We start from the raw sequence: 21,692 nt of genomic DNA, 5'->3' as shown, positions 1-21,692 counted from the left end.
CGGCGCTCATCTTGCTTTATTGGCAGAGGGAGCTGGCGTACAGCTTCTGGATCATGTGGCCAGCATGACTAAGCCGCTTCTAGCAAACCAGAGCAATACACGGAAACGCCATTTATCTTCCCACTGGAGCGGTACTTGCACTTTGACATGCTTTCGAACTGGCAGGGTTGGCAGGGTTAGATGCATAGGGTTAGATTGCACAATTGCAATCCTGTGCACACTTAAATTGGGAGAAAGCTTCACCGAACACAGTGGGAGTTAATTTCTGAATAAATAAGTGTATGGTTGCACTGCAAGATATGATGGCATTTGTTGAGCATGCTGTGACCACGTTACTTAACTAAAATATTTAGAACTGGAGTTTCAAAATCTCTGTGGTGTTCTTAATTTAGGCGATAACTAAAGCATTAACTAGAATGGGCTTACTATAAAGCAGATATGGGGAATCCATTGCCTTCCATATGTTGTTGGACTACAACCCACATCACCCGTGGCTCCTGGGGCTGATGGGAATTGTAGTTTTCTGGAGGGCCACAGGTTTTCCATCCCTAACATACAGTAGAGCAAACCTTTTTAAAGCTTTTGGCCTTATTCTGGTAACAAAGTAGTAAATAGATAATAGGTTTATTCTTTATAACATTAGAACTTTGCACAAGTGGCTGCTTAAGCTACATATAATTTATGGAAAAAACAGATCATTAAGGGATGATTTGTTCTGAAATTGATGCTGAAGGACAAATCTTACTGTGTATTTTTAATGATAGACCACTGTCAAGGCCTATCATCTTCTATGTGCATGGCTCCCTCCTGAGACTTGAAAATGGGTTTTGTGTTAGCAACTCTACAGCAGGCTTTGCTACATAATGGCCCTAGCTGTGCCATATATTCTTCATAATTGCTCAGCGGCAGATCGCAAGGAAAAACTATTGCTTCTACTTTATCTTTTTTGTCCTTGTGTAAAGTAAAAAGTATTTGATGCATAAAAAGGTAGTCTTTAAAAAGATTGAACTTAGCTGTTACAGCATGTTGAATTCTTCAACTTTCAAATTCCAAACTTGTAAAATGACCTGGGAATTCAAAAGACAACTTGGTTAAATTAATATAATATAGTTTTGCTAGGCAAGTAAAATATGTGTAAGCTTGTATAGAAATAATTAAAATTGATTGCCAAGTACTTGCAATACTATTTATTTATCTAGCATTACTTGATATTTTCAGAAGGTAAATTTGAAATTTGTTTCGTTTTCTGAAAGCAGTTTATATGCTTTGACGTTGACATACCACACTAAATTTTGTCCAATAGCAAAAATAATGGCAGATTAGAATTCCTTATACCCCCCAAACCTATTTTAAACACCCCTCATTGAATAAATTTTCAAAAATTAATTTTTACCCCATAAAATGACATGCCCTAATGACTATACCATTCATGATTTGAATGTGTGTGCATTAATACATTAATAAATAGTTGATTGTGTGCAAATTATTCCAAACCTACTTGTCAAAATATATGCACCTGATTTTGTGCTCCACTTACTATTAGTTGTTCTTTTCTAGCTCCTTTACACAGATAGAAATTTTGTGATCTGTGCGCCCACCGGTTCTGGAAAAACTGTGATATTTGAGCTTGCAATTATCAGGTTATTAATCAAAGTGCAAATGCCTTGGTTAAATATTAAAGTTGTATATGGTAAGTATGTCATATGCTTAAGTTAATAATTATTAATTATAAAGAAAAAATGATAACATTATTTTGATATTTACACATGATCGTTTTGTTGATGAATATGGACACATGTCCAAACAAAGTTTGTCACATTGCTAAACATGGTTTATTTTTTTAATTTACACAACAGTTGTTGAAGTTATTTTAGCCATCCTTCCAAACTGGAATTCCTAAATGTTCATCTGATGTCAAGACAAGGATATGGTCCTAACAGGCAAAGGCGTTGCAGGCATATTTGGAGGCAGGTCACAGCCCAAGTTTCTGAGAAGGCAGGAATCTATGATGGCAGAGGTGTAATTAGGACTGGGCCAGCATTTCTGTCCTAGGGAAGACAGAGGACAAAGCAGGGCAAAAGCAAGGCAATGCAGTAGGAATCTGCTGCTACTACTCATAGTGACAAGTTGCTGTGCCAAACTCTGAGATAAGAGCTGCCTTATAGCTGACAATTTCCACAGTCTAGGTGGCAGCCTTGTATTGTATTCAGCCAGGTTTGCAGCAGAGTGAGGTCAGTAATGCAGGAGGTAAAGTACCAGGCTTTGTTGGATGCCCAGGTTCAAAACACTACCCCAGTACCCTTAAGCCCTGCATCTGTTTAAGAAACACAGGTTTCCCAGTATAACATGTAGTTCTGCCTTCAGAAGGTAAAGACAAGCCCATTTCATTTATTTATTTATATTTATTTATTTATTTATTACATTTAAATCCCACCCTTCTCTCTATCCAAAGGAATGAAACATACTGATTCTAACAGTTTGTAATAATATTGTTATGTTGTTGTTGTTTAGTCGTTAAGTCGTGTCCGACTCTTCGTGACCCCATGGACCAGAGCACGCCAGGCACTCCTGTCTTCCACTGCCTCCCGCAGTTTGGTCAGACTCATGTTTGTAGCTTCGAGAACACTGTCCAACCATCTCATCCTCTGTCGTCCCCTTCTCCTTGTGCCCTCCATCTTTCCCAACATCAGGGTCTTTTCCAGGGAGTCTTCTCTTCTCATGAGGTGGCCAAAGCATTGGAGCCTCAGCTTCATGATCTGTCCTTCCAGTGAGCATTCAGGCCTGATTTCCTTAAGAATGGATATGTTTGATCTTCTTGCAGTCCATGGGACTCTCAAGAGTCTCCTCCAGCACCATAATTCAAAAGCATCAATTCTTCGGCTATCAGCCTTCTTTATGGTCCAGCTCTCACTTCCATACATCACTACTGGGAAAACCATGGCTTTAACTATACAGACCTTTGTTGGCAAAGTGATGTCTCTGCTTTTTAAGATGCTGGCTAGGTTTGCCATCGCCTTTCCCCCAAGGAGCAGTCATCTTTTAATTTCGTGACTGCTGTCACCATCTGCAGTGATCATGGAGCCCAAGAAAGTAAAATCTCCAACTGCCTCCATTTATTCCCCTTCTATTTGCCAGGAGGTGATGGGCCCAGTGGCCATGATCTTCGTTGTTTTTTTTTATGTTGAGCTTCAGACCATAATATTGTTATACCCCACCCCAATCTCCACGAGCGGTGAGAGATTTTAGAAAAGTTCCAGGTGTTTACCCAGGGTCTTTGTTTCCCTTTGGGCAATGAGGTGGCAGCAGGAGGCCCCATTAGCAAAAGTGGTGCTTCAGGTTAAGAACAGTTTCAGGTAAAGAACAGACCTCTGGAATGAATTAAGTACTTAACCTGAGGTACCACTGTATATACAACCTGAGTCAGATGGTGGAAAATCCCAGCATTAAACAGATACAGAGGATCCCTTACCTCTGCCATAGGCACCGCAGACTGGGATCTAAAGACAGAGAGATCCTCCATGCTCCCTCTTTTTGTTACAGTCGGCCACTTTCAGCCCACATCACATTCTGTCCCACTCCTTCCTCCTTGTCACTGCTAACCCAGTTAAACTATTTCCCTCCAGCCTATGTCATCCAAACCTGAAATCCTAAACCCTTCTTGTCTCTTGGAGGGCACCCCTCATTTTCTAGTACCCCAGTGCCTTCTTAATGGCTTCCTTGATGGGTCAATGACAGGCCATCACCAGCCTTTGTTCCTCCAATGGCCCACATTCAACTAGCCAAGCTGGCCTGCCTCGGTAGCATAAGCTTAACCCAGAGAGCTTTCCATGTTTGGCATAGTTTAGTCAAATTTTGAATTATGGGAGACTTACACCCACAAACTCTGGCACCCAGAAGCTATAACATTATAAATGCTCTTGTTGCCCCCTGTAGCTTTATCCACCTATACTGGACACAGTTAAGGTTGAAAGCTATTTAGAAGTGTTGGATTTATAATAAAATTAATATGACTCACCCATATGCTGTTGCTTACATAAGTAAAATTGCAATTTTCAAAAACTATGGAGGGGGGATTCATCTAGTTCTAGGACCAGCTCAAATAGGCACAGGAATGAATAAAGATCTTGACTTGTCAGAAAAGAGGGGGAAAGATGGGGAGAGTTAGTTTCATTCAAAAATCTTATCAGTGTAGGCAATGTGTTTGGCGACCTGTTTATTCATGTCTTCTATTCTTCAACTGCTCTGTATTGTTTTTAGTGGCTCCAATAAAAGCTCTCTGCAGTCAGCGTTTTGATGACTGGAAAGAAAAATTTGGACCCATTGGACTCATCTGTAAGGAACTAACAGGAGATACGGCAATGGATGACTTGTTTGAAATACAACATGCTCACATTATTTTGACTACACCAGTAGGTTCCACAGTCCAATTAATTGCATTTGATTTTTTTTTAAATGAAGATACTTAACTAGACATAAAAAATTATTTCGCACGCATGCTGTTTGCGTGTAAACATTTTCCATCAGTTTCTGATGCTAGGAAATGACTGGAAAACTTCAGAATCACTTGAAAAAAATATTTTAGCTTTATCAAGCAGTTTGATTAATTTATAGTTTATCAAAGTGTATTATGTTTGTTTTGTGTGGCATTGTATGAGAAACCTTTATTCCTATGCCAAATTTCATGTGCTCTGATAGTATCATTTATACAATAATTCATTTTTAAAACTTAGGAAGGAGAATTAAATTGCATACTTCATTGGATTACGGTGAAAGATTTACTGCTTGGGGGTTTGATCTACACCATTTCTAACATAAAAATGTCCTTAGCTTGGAACAAGGACCTACCAGAGTAGTCTTTTACTTCAGCATTGAATAGATTGATAATAGCATTCTTTTCATAAGAATAGCAATATACATCACCAAATATTACTCTCAGAAAATCTCATTAAAAGTTAACGGAGGAATGATAGTGGAGGAATGCACCATTAATATGAATAATAATAATTATTATTTTGTTTGTTTTTCTACTAGGAAAAATGGGATAGCATGACTAGAAAGTGGCGAGATAACTCTTTAGTTCAACTAGTGAGATTGATCCTCATTGATGAGGTAAAGTAATAACAAGTTTTTTAAAAATGCAAGTGATTGGAAGCAGGGCATTGTACTTCATATACAATTGTGTTTAACTCAATAGGTACATATTGTGAAAGATGAGAGCCGTGGTGCTACTCTTGAAGTTGTTGTCAGTCGGATGAAAACTATTCAGTCTTCTCTTTCACGTGGCTTCGAGAATCCTGATGCAATACTTCTCATGAGGTTTGTGGCAGTTTCTGCCACAATCCCAAATGCAGATGATGTAAGCAAAGTTAATAGCATTTTATTTCTAGAATTCAAAATGCTGAGGTGTTTTCCCCCTATTCAGCTACACACACAGTACAAAATGAGATAAGCACCGTCATTTGTCCACCGACCCACAACAAACATGAATAAGCTAGGATTGCCATATTTCAAAAAGTAAAAACCAGGACACTCTGAAAGTTGTTGAGCTTTCCCCCCCAGTATCTATTGATTGCTCACACCTCAATGCTAGAGTACATATCTTGCATTCTGCTGGTCTTAGTTTCAATCCCTGGCATTTCCAGTTAAAGTAGGGATGGGGAAGCTGTGACACTTTGCTTATTTTGGACTACAATTCCCATCAGTCTGGGATATGTTCATGAAATATACCCCCCTCCCCAAATGCAGTACTAGACAATGCTGAGTAAATAACATCCCTCCTTTGATCATAACGTATACGGTAACAAGCCCTCTCTCACAGAGGGAAATGTCTGCCCTATCCACAGGAACCCTTTGTCAGTATTATGTGGTCTAAAGTACAGTAAAATTCTACGGCAATTATATTCATAACAGAGAAGAGCACATTGAATAACCAACACAGTATTTGTGTCAGTAGAACTTCCATGACTTAAACAGCTCTGCTTGAGCAAGTACGTTCAGGATTTCAGCCCAAGGCATTATTTTCCAGCTTCAAGCCTAACATGCTCTCTTTTCTCTTTAAAGATTGCAGAATGGCTTTCAGATGGCAAGGGGCCTGCTGTATGTCTGAAAATAGATGAAAGACACCGACCAGTGAAGCTTCGCAAAATCGTGCTTGGATTCCCCTCCAGTAGCAACCAAACGGAATTCAAATTTGACTTAACACTTAACTACAAAGTAGCTAGTGTTATTCAAACGTATTCTGAACAAAAGCCAACCCTTGTGGTATATATTGTGCCTTTCCCTTGTGATTGTAATGTTCTCGTGTATATTCTACATTATTAGTACAAACAATGGGTTTTCATGGGTTTTGTTATTTACAGTTCTGTGCCACAAGGAAAGGAGTACAGCAGGCGGCTTCTGTCCTAGCAAAAGATGCTAAATTTATTATGAGTCTTGAACAGAAACAAAGGTACCTTTTTATAAGACAAGCTTGCTTTTAATATCTATCTCTTCGTATTCAATCACATATGTAGCAAAGTTGTGAAAATCTATCCAATTTATAATGATATGTTTATAAAATCAGTAGCCCCAGGGCTTGTAGCTTATAGGCTCTTATGGTGACAAGATAATGAAACCTACCCCAATATGCCATTTGTCACTAAAAGTGACTTTGCTAAGGATACTTTTCATTTATCATGTGTTTCAAGTGGAGAATATGAGTACATATGTGTACAGTAATGCATGCGCTTATCATTGACATTTGCTCTAGGCAGTTTTCCCTTGAAAATCTGGAGTATATTGTTCATCTATGATCTGCATAGGGCAGTATCCATATGTATCTATTGACATACCCATGACAGGGATGTAGATACCAAGTGCAGTTTTTGCCCAGTCGCCACAAAATTGTCCTATAGATGCCCTGTAAAAGTCCACATCAATAAACGGAAGGCTGTTATTCTGATCAGAAAACTGTGTTCTGTGAAACCACCATTTTTGCTCCTTTACCCCATTTCACCTAACTTTTGTGCATTGAAATGATACAAGATCTGACATTTATTATTAAATTGGTTAGTTGCTTTATCTTGCCCAAAGCAACTTACAACCAACCAACCAACCAACCAACCAACCAGCTGTAGGGATCTGTGTGTTCAACTTCCTTCCCAGCCATAATGTGAAGCCCTGGGTATGCCATCATCTTTTAGACTCCACTGCTTATAGGGTTGTCATCAGGATAAATTAAGCCACCCTGCCCTGCCAACTGGAGCTCCTTGAGAGAACAGTGGTAGTAAAGATAGCTGAAAACTAAGCTGAAATATATTTGGCAGGGGAAATGTTATAACTCTCAGATTAGCCTTTGATATAGAGCAGCCCCAATGCTGGCTGAAACTTAGTAGGAAGTTGAAGATTCTCGCATGAAGAATTATGATGCATCTTTATCGAAGCAGGTGTACTGACAACACATCAGGTATTAGACTGCTGTAATCTATTTTGACTTGAAGCCTAATTTCCAACAAAGGTTTTCCTAGATGTATATCCCTTCTGCAAAGCAAAAACATGTATTCGCTGGCGCTTGCAATAAGGACGGGCAGGCAAAAGAAGAAGATGTTGCTGCATGAGAAGAGATATGAGGCAGTAAAAACAAGAGGAAAAATCATGCTCCTTCACTGTCCTGAATATCTGAATGGGATTGTTTGTTCTTCATGTATGATGAAGTCCAGTAGTATAAGACAGTTTTATAAACAGAGCCATTCTGGATATTGTTACTTGGGCCATAGAAAATTCTGAGTCCACAATCCAGTGTTTCCCTGCCCCCCATTTGATACTTGAACTTTTCTAGGGATAATTTTTATGTTTTGATATTTCACAAAATTCAGTTCAAAGGGTTTAAATAATGGTATAGATCATTACTCAAGCAAGAAATATGTGCAATTGCTATTGATGGTTTTTGCATGGTGTTTTATTTATTTTTAATTGTGATACACATACTCTCTCTCTGTTTCAGATTACAAAAGTCTGCAAATTCAGTAAAAGAAGCCAGACTGAGGGGTATGCAGTGTATACTAATTGCAGAAAAGTTGATGTATTTGTCCCAAGATGTTCTGGTAATGTTCTGGGTCTGATTTTCATTTATAGATCTCTTGACCTATGGAGTAGCTTATCATCATGCTGGAATAGAGGCATCTGATAGAAAAATCATTGAAGCAACTTTCAATATGGGAGCCTTGCCAGTTCTTTGTGAGTACAAAGCATATGAGAACAAACAGTGTAGATACCATATTGCAGTAAGAGGGATGGGGTTGCAAAAAACCAATTTGCGACCATTTCAACAATAATGTTTACAGAGATAATACTAGTTTGAGAAATAGTTGATAAAAGTGAACAGTTCCATGGAGTCTGGTGAATCTGCATTTTTAAATGTGTGTTGGTGGCCATCTCCACATCTTGCAGAAACAAATTTCAAAAACTCCTTCATTTTGCCCATCCTAAGCTGCCACTACTCTGTGCTTGGGTGACCCTGAATTGTAATATTTAGGGAAGTTTTAAATGACTGATGTTTTAATGTATTTTAAATCTTTTGTTGGAAGCCGCCCAGAGTAGCTAGGGAAACCCAGCCAGATGGGCGGGGTAGAAATAAATTATGATGATGATGATGATGATGATGATGATGATGGAGAAAAATCTGTACTACTTTTACTACACCATGCATAATTTTATACGCCTCTCTGATGCGCTCTTTACTTGCCCCTTTTCTAAACCAAGAACCTTTAACTTCTGTAACCTTTCCTCTTAATGAAGCTATTTCAACCCTCTGATAATTTTAGTTGCCCCTTTTCTGTAACTTTTTGAGTTCTACAATATCTTTTTTGAGATTCAGTGACCAGAAACATACACAGTATTTCTAGTGTGTTTGCACCACAGACATCACAGAACTTTCAGAACGATATGGGTGGGGACTCAAAGGAAGCATGTGACAACAACCAGTTTTTGGATGTTCATGTGTAATGAGAGAGAGAGATATGAATGGATCATATACTGGGAATAGCCAGAACACTACAGCATTGTACTTCATGTCTGTTGCTTTATGAAACATCCAAATTCTTTGAAAAACATTTAAATGTTTGCAGTTACTACAAGTACACTTGCTATGGGTGTAAATTTACCAGCTCACCTGGTAGTTATAAAATCAACAATGCATTATGTTGGAGGAATGTTTCAGGAATACAGTGAAACGGACATTTTGCAAATGATTGGGCGAGCAGGAAGACCTCAAGTAAGTTGAATCTATTATTTAAAGCCATTTTTATTATAATCGTAGCAAAAGTAGCCATGCACTTACAGAGGCAATGCTACAAAAATGTTAAGTGAAAGTTTTGTAGTTATAGTTGCTTGTGAAATTTTTGTTTGCACAGTAGAGTTTATTGCTGAATAATTAATATAGCCTTGTTTACTAGGAAATGTAAAGTTGACGCTACTGGCTTCAGTTTCCAAGCTGAATTAGGTTCCAAGTTATTTATTTAAGAAATATTGACCAAATATCTTTAAAAAAAAAAAAATCCCAACTCTACAAACAAAATCAAACCTAAACACTCTCCTACAAAAACCAACAATTCACAGGATATTCCACATTTGAAAACATCTATACACGGTATAAGTTTTAAGAACCGTTCTTGCTGTCTTTTGATATACTGGATCCACATCTATGGGAAACAAATTTAATAAATACAGAGGCATACCTAGGAGTTGGTGAAACCAGCCCCCGCTAGTGGCACAGGCCAGCACAAAAATCACCTATCCAGTGTTTCCCAACCTTGGGTCTCCAGCTGTTTTTGGACTACAATCCCCATCATCCCTTGCTAGCAAGACCAATGCTCAGGGATGATGGGAATTGTAGTCCAAAAGCAGCTGGAGAACCAAGGTTGGAAAACACTGTATTAGACTATGGAGTATACGACATATATTTGTGTGGTGCTGCAGACGCTTTCGTGGCGAGATCAAACGTGGGAAAAGCTTCCTGTCCTCCTTGCACTGCAGCTCAAAGGTGTGTGTGGTAAAGTGATTTCTTGTGGAGGGGGGGGAGCACCAATACAGTTCCCCTTGTGCAAGGGACCCTAGGTAGTCCTTTGCGTAAACAGGGTTCTGCAGTCCTGCTCCCACCCTCCCAAAAACTTGAAATGCAATGAGCAAGACAGACAAAATTAGCTGGAAAGAGGCCAGAATCTCTTTCATTTTCAAGGCTTTTGTTGATAATTTGTTGACCACCCCTACCTGTCTGGAGTAGGACTTGTTCTCTGCCTTGCATACTGGGCTCTAGGAAGGTCGTGCGAGAGCCCTGCGACAGGCCCTTGTGCTTACTTCCCAGAGGCTAGTAAGCAAGGTGGAGGGCTTTGAAAGCTATTTCTGCAATGGATTTCTCTATCTATCTATCTATCTATCTATCTATCATCTATCATCTATCATCTATCATCTATCATCTATCTCTATCATCTACAGTCGTACCTTGTTTTGTGAATGTCTGAGGTCCAGTGCCGAGGGCCTTCTGGCGGTTCCCTCACTGCGAGAAGCCAAGTTACAGGGAACCAGGCAGAGGGCCTTCTCGGTAGTAGCACCCGCCCTGTGGAACGCCCTCCCACCAGATGTCAAAGAGAAAAACAAATACCAGACTTTTAGACGACACCTGAAGGCAGTTCTGTTTAGGGAAGCTTTTATTGTTTAACAGACCACTGTATTTTAATATTTTGTTGGAAGCCGCCCAGAGTGGCTGGAGAAACCCAGCCAGATGGGCAGGGTATAAATAATACATTATTATTATTATTATTATTATTATTATTATTATTATTAGAACATTTTGGCTCCAGAATGCCACAAACCTGGAAATGAGTGCTCCGGTTTACGAATGTTCTTTGGAACCCGAACATCTGATATGACTTCCGAATGAGTGCAGGAAGCTATTGCAGCCAATCGGAAGCTGCGCCTTGGTTTTCGAACGTTTTCAGAAGTCGAACTGACTTCCGGAACGGATTTCGTTTGAGAACCAAGGCACGACTCTATCTGTCTATCTATCTATCTATCTATCTATCTATCTATCTATCTATCGGACATATACCTAAGGTTATGATTGCATAAGTAAATTACGCATAAGTGGTGGTTCCATTGTACAAAAGAACCAGGCAGATAGGGATACCCTCCTGCCCAGAATTTTGATCTGTCTAAATATTTCAATGATTGAACTTCACGTTAGTTGATAGTCCTATATTTTTCACTGCCATAAAAATGTTTCATTACTGCCTACTCGGTTTAAAGCATTCTTCTATATATATATTTCCTCCCTAGTTTGATACAACAGCCACAGCAGTTATCATGACAAGGATAAGTACTAGAGACAAGTATGTTCAGATGTTAAATGGTGCAGATACAATAGAAAGCAGGTAACTTGAGCCATTTTTCTGTATGTTGTTGGAATTACAGTCTAAAACACATTTGTTTATCTTGAAGAAATTTATCTGATGGATCATGAGGATAGGCCTATGGGGAAGCTAGAAAATCTTTATATTCCCAGCATGTGGGGAAATAGTAATCAACAAGACAAACAAAAATCCACACCAGCGTTTTCCTTGATTCTTCTATAATAATCTGCGTAGAACGGAAGCAATTTTGTGTTGCAATCCTTCATATGGTTATATGCTTCTAGGTCCCATTTATATAATTGTGTGCAGTACTGCAGTGTTTAATTTCAAATTAGCGAACTAGAAGAAGAAAATAAACACAAGCACCCTTTTCTCTCTAGAAGGGTAAAGAGCAGCTTTAGAGATGATAGGATAGGGAGATACAGATTTGGAGAAAGAGTCTAGATTCTGAGCCCCTTGTGCCTGCTTTTAATTAAAAATTAAAATGCTGGGAGAAAAGCTGAACAGCATGTGTAATTTGCTTAGGTTTGCACTCCTATAATAATTTCAGGTTTTTTTGTGTAATTTCTGTTGCACTTAAATTTTGGCAAATCAGAAGCTTCCAAAATTAGAATTCACAGTAAAAATGACATTGTATTATTCACTTTGACTCAACATAAGCAATATGTGTGTGGAAACAGGTTTCCACACACAGAGCTCTTTGCTGGAGCTGTACTTTGCAAGTCCATTTGGATGGGAAATCCCAGCTGTTGGAGGCACTTATAGTAACAGACAGGTGATCAGACCATCCCTTAAGGGTGCATGTGTGTTGATATTCTTGTAAACAGCAATGAACATTTAACCCAATAAGAGAACGAAAATACATTTAATTGAGGCTTTCTTAAAACTTTCTTATTGTATTGTTTTACTACTGAGAGTTCCTAGGATTAATTTTCAGTGAAATGAGTGCTATCTGATTGGTGCCCCTCAGCTAATGGATGGCTCATTGATGTGGAAACTTGCATTGTTGAATTAATTATCGTTGGTGATTCACACACCCCTACCCTAAATCTGCTGTGGAAGGTTGGGAAACCTTCAAAACAACATGCGACACGAAGTGGCGGACAGTAGAGGATGAGTGGGGAATCACTGAAGGTTGCCGTGGTTCTCTGTTCTGGAGCTGGTAGACTCCGCTAAAATGAAAGAACACTGGCCTGATCCTGCATCTAGTCATTTAGTCCAGCATCCTGTTCTCAGAGGGGCCAACTAGATGCCTATGAAGAACCTTCCATCAGTGAAGAGGCACCAATTGGACGCAACCTCTTAGAAAAGAGCTTTCAAAACTGTATGTTGCGACATATTCATGTGTTGGCTGCAGTGTGTAGATGTGTTGGGCGAATGCTCCCCGCACTTCTCCCGGGGCTGGAAAGGAGTTAACTTTAACCTCTGGTTTTTCTAGTAAAACTGCATTACTGTATTGTGAAATGATGCCCATCTAAAAAGTATGTCACCAAGCTGAAAAGTTTGGAAAGCTCTACCTTAGAAGCAATAAAAGATCTATTGGGCTGGTTGGCAAGTAATTCTTAATAAGGATTGTAATTTGTACTGAGCAGGAGCTGATGGGCCAGAAACATTTGCTGTGCCCACTGACTTGCTCCCATGTTAAATAAGCCCCAAGCAGATACCTTCTTTAATTGTTTTTACCCAGCGTGTAAAGCAGCAGTGTGTGTGTGTTTTGTGGACTTCTTCACTTATACATCTTCAGCTGTCGTCTCCCATACCCCCCCCCCCGGGAGTGAGAAGCAGAGGTGCATAAGGGTAAAAGAATTTATAGAGCCTCAGCATAATAGAGGAGTGTGGTGATTCTTGGAATTGAGGGCTATTCTAGTAGCCAGATGGGAAGCTGGAGGTGATGGATTTTGCCCCCAAACCTCTAGTTGCCTAATCTATTTTAAGAATGCAATGTACTGCTTGCCACTGGAAGACTTTTGGTATGTTTCATTTGTATGCATTTGCTTTCTGGTTTTCATAGTCTGCACACACAACTCATTGAACACTTAAATGCTGAAATTGTGCTCCACACCATCACGGATGTGAACATAGCTTTGGAATGGATACGATCAACTTTCCTTTACATCAGAGCTTTGAAGAATCCAGCTCACTATGGTTGGTTACTCTTAATGTTTTCTGGACTTCAGTGTTCAATTAAAATATGCTACGATTTGGCATAATAAGGTCTGTTGCAATAAAATAGTCACACCTTGGGAAATAAATTAGGTATATTGAGAAATTACAGGAAAGATTAGTGGCATCTTCTTTTGTCTTATATGAGTTCTCATTTTCAGTAGAGATTTTCGCAATGAAAACTTTTGAAGCCTTTTCATGAGTTGTGCTCAAATCCTTGCTACCTCATTTTGTCATAATCACATATACCAGCATCATTGCATTTGTCTTCCTAATATGCCCCCCTTTTCAAGTTCTGTGCATATCTTATAATAACAGAGCCTGAAGTTCTCTTAGTGCTTTCTGAGGAATGTCAAGACTTTAAATTTTCTGTGTTAATATTTGTCTCTTGAGCTAGCTTTATTTTATTTTTTACTTTATCCCTTCCCTTCCCTTCCCTTCCCTTCCCTTCCCTTCCCTTCCCTTCCCTTCCCTTCCCTTCCCTTCCCTTCCCTAGAAAAGAGAGACTCTCCTGGTAGGCTACTGTGCCATGGAAGCAAAATGGTTAGCTGCAAGAGGTCATCTACATAACCTGTAGCTACTGGATGCCACATCCATGAGTACAGTATTGGCTTCTGTTTGAAAGAAACTTCAGAAGCCAGTAGATCAGAATCTTTCTGAGAAAGCCAAAAAGGACAGATACAGGCATAGTGGATGAACACCAGGGAGATCTAGCAACAAGGCTGAAGTAGTGGAGTAGAGCATAGAGATACTGTGGGATAAATCAGCTTCATACAACCAACATGCTTAACTCTAATTAATGCATGAAGGCATTAAGACCATAGAGTAAGCTATTCTGCCAGGCTTAGCTACGTCACTCCCCCTCACCTTGGGAGGAAGGGTTACTAAACTCTTTGTTCTCCATTCTGCCATGTGAACCCTACCAGTGAGGAAGTCTAAGCTGGATGTTGTGTGACTTAAGCAAGCCATATTTGTGTTTCTGTACAAATGATTTAGAAACATTTACCATTTTGGAACATAAGTTATACTACCTGTCTTTTTTTGCTGCTGTATGGAATAGCACATGAATCTGACCTTTGAAGAGTTTGTAAGTAAACCATTTTTGACATCCTAAAAACGTGGTCTCTTTCTATTCTAGGGGAAGTGGGGAACTTTGAAAACAACTTAGAAGGGAATTCTAACAGCCTATATTTCCATGCTTTACTTTGCTTCATGTTTTGTGATTTCAAATTTCTGCTGGGGCTCTCTCACCAAAGAGTACTTGTCCCGAGCCTTGATCTAGGCATTCAGTGAATTCTCCTTTTATTATACCATATACTGTATTTTTTTCTTTTCCTTTTTACCGAAAACCAACATACACAACATTAAAAACAAATAAAAACAGAAATTCACTAATAACTGGGTGTGGTATTTGACGTCAGGGAAATCCTGAGCAAAAATATGTATTTACAATATTTCTGAAGCAATGGATGGATAATGTTTCAGAGTAGCAGAGGGAAAGACATTCCACAGTGTAGAGTCAATGGTGGAAAATGCCTTGCAATATTCTGTAGGCTGCGGTTCCATGAGTAAAATTTCCCCAAATGATCAAAGTGATCTTATAATCAATACAGGGGCAACTGGTCTCAGGCAACCTAGTCTCAAGTTGTTCAGGGCTTTGTAAAAAGACTTTGAACACGGCCCAGTAGCTGATAGAAACATAATGAGCACACAAAAAGGTGGTGCTGGCATTTCACCTCCACTTGTCAGTATGAAGTCGCAAGTCTGCTTTTAAAAGAAATACAATTCACATTTATTAACCACTGTGTGACAAATCACTTTTGTGAAGTAGTGTGTGGCATTTCTAGTTTTCTGTTAAATAGACTTGTTTTTATAGAGGATCAACATTAAAATTCAGAAAAACATTTCCTATCAAGTGAAAAGAGATCTATTTCCCCCCTGAAGGCAGAGTTTCTGCTTCTGCACTGATCCTACTTGCTGTCAACACCACAGCATAAGGCATTCTAGGGTGTTCAGCACAGTAGGATCTCTCTGTACATGGAACATCTGCTTTTCAGAGCTGTGAAAGAAAGGAAAGAAGTGGTAAACGGAATAGTTGCTTTGTTGAAATGCCCTTAAATGATAGCAGTTAGGACATTTAGCACCTTTCTCTACATCTGTTTTCACACTGACTTTGATTCTTTCAAGATACAGGTGAAGCCATTTTATTAGTAAATGGGAAAATAATCACAATAATAAGCTACTCCTTAAAACAAAGGTGCATACAGTATTTGTTATAGCCAACAGAATTGCAGGATGAAGATTTATCCAATTGTTTTCTTCTGATTTATTTATGTAGTAAGACACTGAAGAAATATCATTGGGAGGCAATAATATATTCTGCATTTGCAGATATTTTAAGCTAGGAAAACAAAAAATAAGGGTTTTTCTAAGCCTTTGCTTTCATTCTTATTCCAGCTTCTTATGCTGTGTGCTCATAAATAATCAGTGTATGGTATAGTTCATCAACACAAAAAGGACCGTTTCAGAGCTGTGACAGAAGAACAACACCCCCAAAGAATTCTGGGAACTGTAGTTTACCCCTCCCAGAGATACTATTCCCAGCACCCTTACAAACTACAGAATTCTTTTGTGGGGGAGAGGGATGTGTTTTAAATGTACAATACAATTAATATACAACCCCATTCAGCCCACTTAACTCCAATTCTGGGTGCTAATTGAATATTGTTATCCCAATTAGTATATATGTTAGATTTGAGATTGATTATATATCTGTGTAATATTTTATGCCAAAAAAATTGGGTTTATGTATACAGTTTGTTCTAGCTCTTTTATATATGTTATTCTTTTATATATGTGTTTTTTGCATTGTAAATCACTTAGAGATGCCTCATAGGAAGTGATTCATAAATGAAATAAACAATAGCAGCAACAAATTTAAGAAAGCATTAAACCAGATTTGGGGATTGAATATATAATTCACTAAATACTGAATCTGTAGAAGCACCAATACCTTTGCATGGAGCTTATAGAAGTCCTGGTTGAGTAGCACCCCACTTTTGGTCAAGCAAGAATCAGCCTACTACTAAAGGAGACAGAAGAAGACAGAAGAACTTATACAACAAACAGCACAATAGTTCTGCCCCTTAGAAACATGAATAACCCACTAGGCACATCAGGGCCCACCAGACACCCTGTTAGAATTGAAGAGCAGTCAGCCAGGCTATGGCCTTGGATGCATCTTAAATCTCAAAAACCCCTTTATTTCTCATGGCTGGTAGGTCCCCATATATGTTCATTATATAAATATATTGTTTTTAGATTTCTAGTGCATATAACAGCTGAGAGTTCTTACAAATTAAAGCCATAATCAAATGCAAATGTTTCCATTGATAAAGGTTTTCCAACTGGATTGGACAGAAGTGGAATTGAAGCAAAACTGCAAGGTTAGACACTTCCCACCATGCTTGAAAAGACCATGCATTTTACATAAGTTCCTATGTGATCTATTAAGCCTGTGCATCCTTTCTTCTTTATACCATTTATCAGTAGCAGCTTTGTTCAAAGTTCAGGTAATACTTGCGTAAGTTGTTAAATAATCTTTTCACCTGACTGACATATCCATCTAGATTCCATTTCAGATCTACGGCTTTCCTCACAACAAAGTAAGATGTAAAATGAAAGTACAGCCATTTTAAAAATGGCTGAGATAGGCAGCAGGTTACCATGCAAGGTCTTTACCATTTTTAAAAAAGTTTAAGCTGGGCCTTGTTTGATTTGTTATTGTTGGCATCCATCTGTCTTGAGAAACAATGGAATGCACATCTGGAGGTGAAGTTAAACCACTGAAGAATCACTGTACCTGCTGTGGCTGCAGAAACCAGTAACTTGTAATTGCTGCCTCCCACTTCTATTGTGTGCTGCAGCACCAAAGTGACCTCTCTGGGACTCAACCCTGGGCAGTGTGTATGGAGGTCCTGGACTGCCCAGAAGACAAAACCCCCCTCTTGGCCTCACTGATGTGGTCCAAAGGAATACATCTGGCACCAGCTTGTCTACAGGAGATGGCAGAAGGAGGCATACAAGATGCCATCCAATAATCTTAGGGAGTCTACTCTGGATTTATGTAGAGTTTACTCCTTAGCCCTTTCTTCTCCTCTCCTCTCAAGGCAGAGGAGGTTTAGGACCAGAGTTTTCCTTCTCCTAGATGGGCTAACTTCTCAGGTTGACGAGCCCCATCTGCCCCTCACTTCTTTCTGCAACATGTGCAGTAATGGCCTTCTTGACTGTTGGACCCACTATTATTCTTGTCTGCTCAGTCTGCAGGAGCCTGTCTTCACAGGCAGGGGAAGTCCCTAGCTCACCAAGGGTTTGATTAAAATATGTTAGTTATTGAGAGCACAGTCCAGCAACTACTACTTGCCAATTTTAAACTTGTATTGATATCAATAGAAGACTTAAGCTTGTTTAAATTTCATATCAAATTCCATGAGACCCAAAAGTGCTTAATTTTAGCTGGAACGTGGCCTTAGGTACATACCAAACTTTTTTTTTATAAAGATTTTTATTAGGGTTTCAACAGATTTTATCTATTGAAACCCTTTTTTATCTATTGAAACCCAGATTTTTTTATTGAACACAATAAAAAAAAACCTTTTTTCCCTACATGTACTAACAATTATTTCTCCTACTTGAACAGAATTATGTTTGAAGAACTTGAATGATTTATCTGCATTTGATTTGATCAAGATGGATGATAAACTCTATTTCAAGCCAACAGGTAATACTTAAAACTTACAAAAGTGAGAAGCTTATTTTTTTTTAGTATTTAGAATGTTTTCTGGATAGGGCACTGCTTCTGTTATGGCTAGGGCCCTAGATATTTTAGGGGTTCCTTTTCTGCCATTCCTTGCGATTTCCATGATAAGAGCAGCCTCTTGCTGACACATCTATGTTGCAAGCATGTACTAGAGAAATTAGAAAATGGCTTCAAATCAGGTGCATTAAGAGGTTAAGAACTGGTGCCAGTAAATACATGCCCAAAGGCTGTGGTTTAAAACACATTCAGGATTAAATTGTCCCACTAGTGCTCAAAGTTCTTCTGAGGATTGTGGAGTTCAGCCACAGAATTAGTCATTAGGCAGCAAAGAATGTGAAAGCTGCAATAATGCCCATATTGGTTCCCAAGATAGACATGGTTATTAGGCCAGACCAGACAGAACTGTTGATGCTGCTGAAGTACATTGTTGGGAGAAGTGTCCCTCTGCCACTTTATGCTAATTTGAGAGCATGGAAAGCTCTTATGTCAGTTCAGTGATTTCATAGTTGTAAATGGGAACAATTTTTCCCTTTAATCTTAATACTTGAAATTCTGTTATCGGAGCAAGCCACAGTACTGTTGTTAAATCTGCTTAATGATGTGTTGTCTCCGCTCTCTAAAGGTGAGTAATTAAAAACTGGTAAGTCTGCTCAGGGTTATGATATGCAGGGAGAAAAATGGATGGAACACTACACCTGACTCACCAGAGTGCTAAGTGCTTTATATTTCTTTTCCTACAGAAACTGGACGACTAATGGCTTGGTATTATATTGCATTTGACACCATGAAAAAGTGTTTTACGATTCATGGAAACGAGACTTTACAAGAACTGGTAATTTTGTTACACAAATGAAATATGAATATCGTGAGCAGAAGGAGGAAAGGGTTTGTTGCTGTTTCGTTAGCTCTTGCGCAAGCTGGTGGAAGGCATCTTGTAGTGTAGCATCACATTGTACCAGGCATACTAGATGAGGAGGGCAGGGATGGCTGGGACTTATAGTTGCCGAGCGGACCTGAGTGAAGCCTGACTCCCACAGGTCCATTTGTTGAGCCATGCCACCCTAAGGCTGCCGCGGATTGGCTCTTTTGAATCAGCGGATATGGCGGGAACCCATGAGCCTCCACGGTGGCCAAGGGGGATGTACTGTGCTCAAAGTAGCACATTGCATCCAAGCAGCAAGGGAAGCGCTGCGTCGGGCCGCAACCACCACTCACCAAGGAGGTACGCTAAGTGACCGTTCTGAAATCGGGCGAGACTTTCTACTAGCAGAAGGGTACTTTGGGATCCCAGCTGTTCCATATAATCCCATTTTAAATTTATACTTTACATAGTCATGAAGACTTAAATCCCATGACTAAGCCTGAATCCAACCCTGTTGTGTTCCATTAGGAATAGCGTTACAGTGGTACCTCGGGTTAAGAACTTAATTTGTTCCGGAGGTCCGTTCTTAACCTGAAACTGTTCTTAACCTGAGGTACCACTTTAGCTAATGGGGCCTCCCACTGCCGCCGCTGCGCAATTTCTGTTCTCATCCTGAAGCAAAGTTCTTAACCCAAGGTACTATTTCTGGGTTAGCAGTGTCTGTAACCCTAAGCGTCCATAACCTGAAGCATCTGTAACCTGAGGTACCACTGTACCTGTTTTAGAATTTCTTTTATCTGTTTTTGTAATGGTAGATTAAATAGCTATAACCCAGCCTGGGACCTTATGGTGAAATGTGGTGAAAGGTGGTTAAGAAATCTTACTAATTAATTAATTAATTAGTCCATTAATATTACCACAGTATATTTTATAAATAGTTTCTCCGGCCATTTGTCAAACTTCGTAAATCAGATATTGCAACACTTCCCAATTAAACTTCTTAAAATAATCATTTTACATTAGTTTTGGAGTGGGTACAATCCCCCCCCCCATCTATTTCATTCTGACTTAATTTACTTTTCTTTGCTTGTTTACACTGATGTGGTTCTGGCCTAGCCACTGATCACTCCTTGTAGTCTGTACTGTATATGCTAGAAATATATTGTAAAGGGCTGATTTCCTAACCAGCGACTCAGCTACATTAGCAAAGAAACAGCGATTTGAATGCGTTATAAACATGCAACACCAGCTGGTGCAAGCGAGCAGGAAATTATTGTATGTGATTTTCCATAAGGTGTTTTTCCTTTGCTATAACGATTTAATTTCTGACTTATTTATAGTGGTTTTTCCCCCTGTGTGTAGATCCATCCCAGGTTTCATACACATGAACAATATACAAATTACACACTGTGGTTTGCATTTAGCTGTACAATTGAACATTGAACACAATAATTTAATCCTGGTTTGCAATCCTAGTTTTCAGGGCAACCCCAATCATACTTTTCTGGTTTGATTGTGCTAGCAGTCCTGAAAGGCCTTATGAGGTATCAAAAGTAATACTGCTGTGCTTAAAATATAATTTAAATATTTAGAAAAGGCCAAGTTGGGAGAATTTTGAATAAATGAAAGAAACTATTGCAGGTTACATTGATCTCCAGCTGCAATGAATTTTCAGACATCAAGTTAAGAACAAATGAGAAAAAAATACTGAATACTTTGAATAAGGACAAGAACAGGATAAGCATAAGGTACAAGGTGATATGTTAAAAAAAAATAAAGTTTCATTTTGATTAGAGACCACTGTTGCTGTCCTGCACACAGTTACATAGGTCTAAAATCACAATTTCAAATACTACTAATTCCAGTTGCCACAGGAACAACATTTGGCTGGGTGTAGCAACTACCTGTTCTAACAGGTATTACAATCCGCTTGAGAGCACCATGCCAACACCCTTCCTTTGCTGCTACCCCTCACTCATTCTTCAAAGAAATGACAAAACAAGGAAATTACTGAAATTTCGCAATTCTTTGTTTCCCCCTCATGGTGCAAGAAGAACCTTAGTGCATGCTGGAGCGTCAACTGGTGTGTGTGTGTAGGGGGGGGGGGGAGACACACTGAAAGAACTGGACTCAGGCTGTGTGACTGCTTTTAGTTAGCACTTGTCCAAACCGACAGTTGCTACATCTAATCAACTTTTCTGCCCGTGTGTAGGTTCTTCTTAGGTCTAGTGTATGAACTGTGTCTTAAGTTATTCTGATTTCAGCAGAACTTCGTTTACGTGTACTTAAAACTGGCTTCTACAATTAGTGACACAATAAGTGAAATGCAGTCCCGGCAAAGTGGCCTGTCAGGTGCTTGATCATCCCATTGTTTGCTCCAGGCAAGCAGCAATACCAGGAGCATTACAGAACCATTTATGGCTGGTGGGCTGCATTTGGCTTTGTGGATCTCTTAATTCTTCAG

General features: G+C 39.2%; 1 protein-coding gene across 6 annotated transcripts in view; it reads left to right on the top strand.

The window, feature by feature from the left end:
- Positions 1–21,692, top strand: part of HFM1 (helicase for meiosis 1) — a 49,484-nt gene that overhangs the window by 10,891 nt on the left and 16,901 nt on the right. For all 6 annotated transcript variants that reach the window (XM_083743217.1, XM_083743215.1, XM_083743216.1 and 3 more), the window contains exons 8-22: positions 1,558–1,690; positions 4,258–4,409; positions 5,032–5,109; positions 5,195–5,356; positions 6,061–6,261; positions 6,360–6,448; positions 7,982–8,025; positions 8,113–8,214; positions 9,105–9,250; positions 11,311–11,405; positions 13,396–13,529; positions 16,946–16,993; positions 18,247–18,327; positions 19,107–19,198; positions 20,870–20,976. In XM_083743217.1, the coding sequence (XP_083599343.1) occupies positions 1,558–1,690; positions 4,258–4,409; positions 5,032–5,109; positions 5,195–5,356; positions 6,061–6,261; positions 6,360–6,448; positions 7,982–8,025; positions 8,113–8,214; positions 9,105–9,250; positions 11,311–11,405; positions 13,396–13,529; positions 16,946–16,993; positions 18,247–18,327; positions 19,107–19,198; positions 20,870–20,976 (1,664 nt within the window). The remainder of the gene's footprint in view (positions 1–1,557; positions 1,691–4,257; positions 4,410–5,031; positions 5,110–5,194; positions 5,357–6,060; positions 6,262–6,359; positions 6,449–7,981; positions 8,026–8,112; positions 8,215–9,104; positions 9,251–11,310; positions 11,406–13,395; positions 13,530–16,945; positions 16,994–18,246; positions 18,328–19,106; positions 19,199–20,869; positions 20,977–21,692) is intronic.

The sequence above is a fragment of the Podarcis gaigeae genome (genome assembly GCF_964106915.1).
Source record: "Podarcis gaigeae genome assembly, chromosome: 6".
Taxonomy (NCBI): domain Eukaryota; kingdom Metazoa; phylum Chordata; class Lepidosauria; order Squamata; family Lacertidae; genus Podarcis; species Podarcis gaigeae.
The sequence above is the reverse complement of the archived record's forward strand: the minus strand, read 5'-3'. Positions and strand labels throughout refer to the sequence as shown.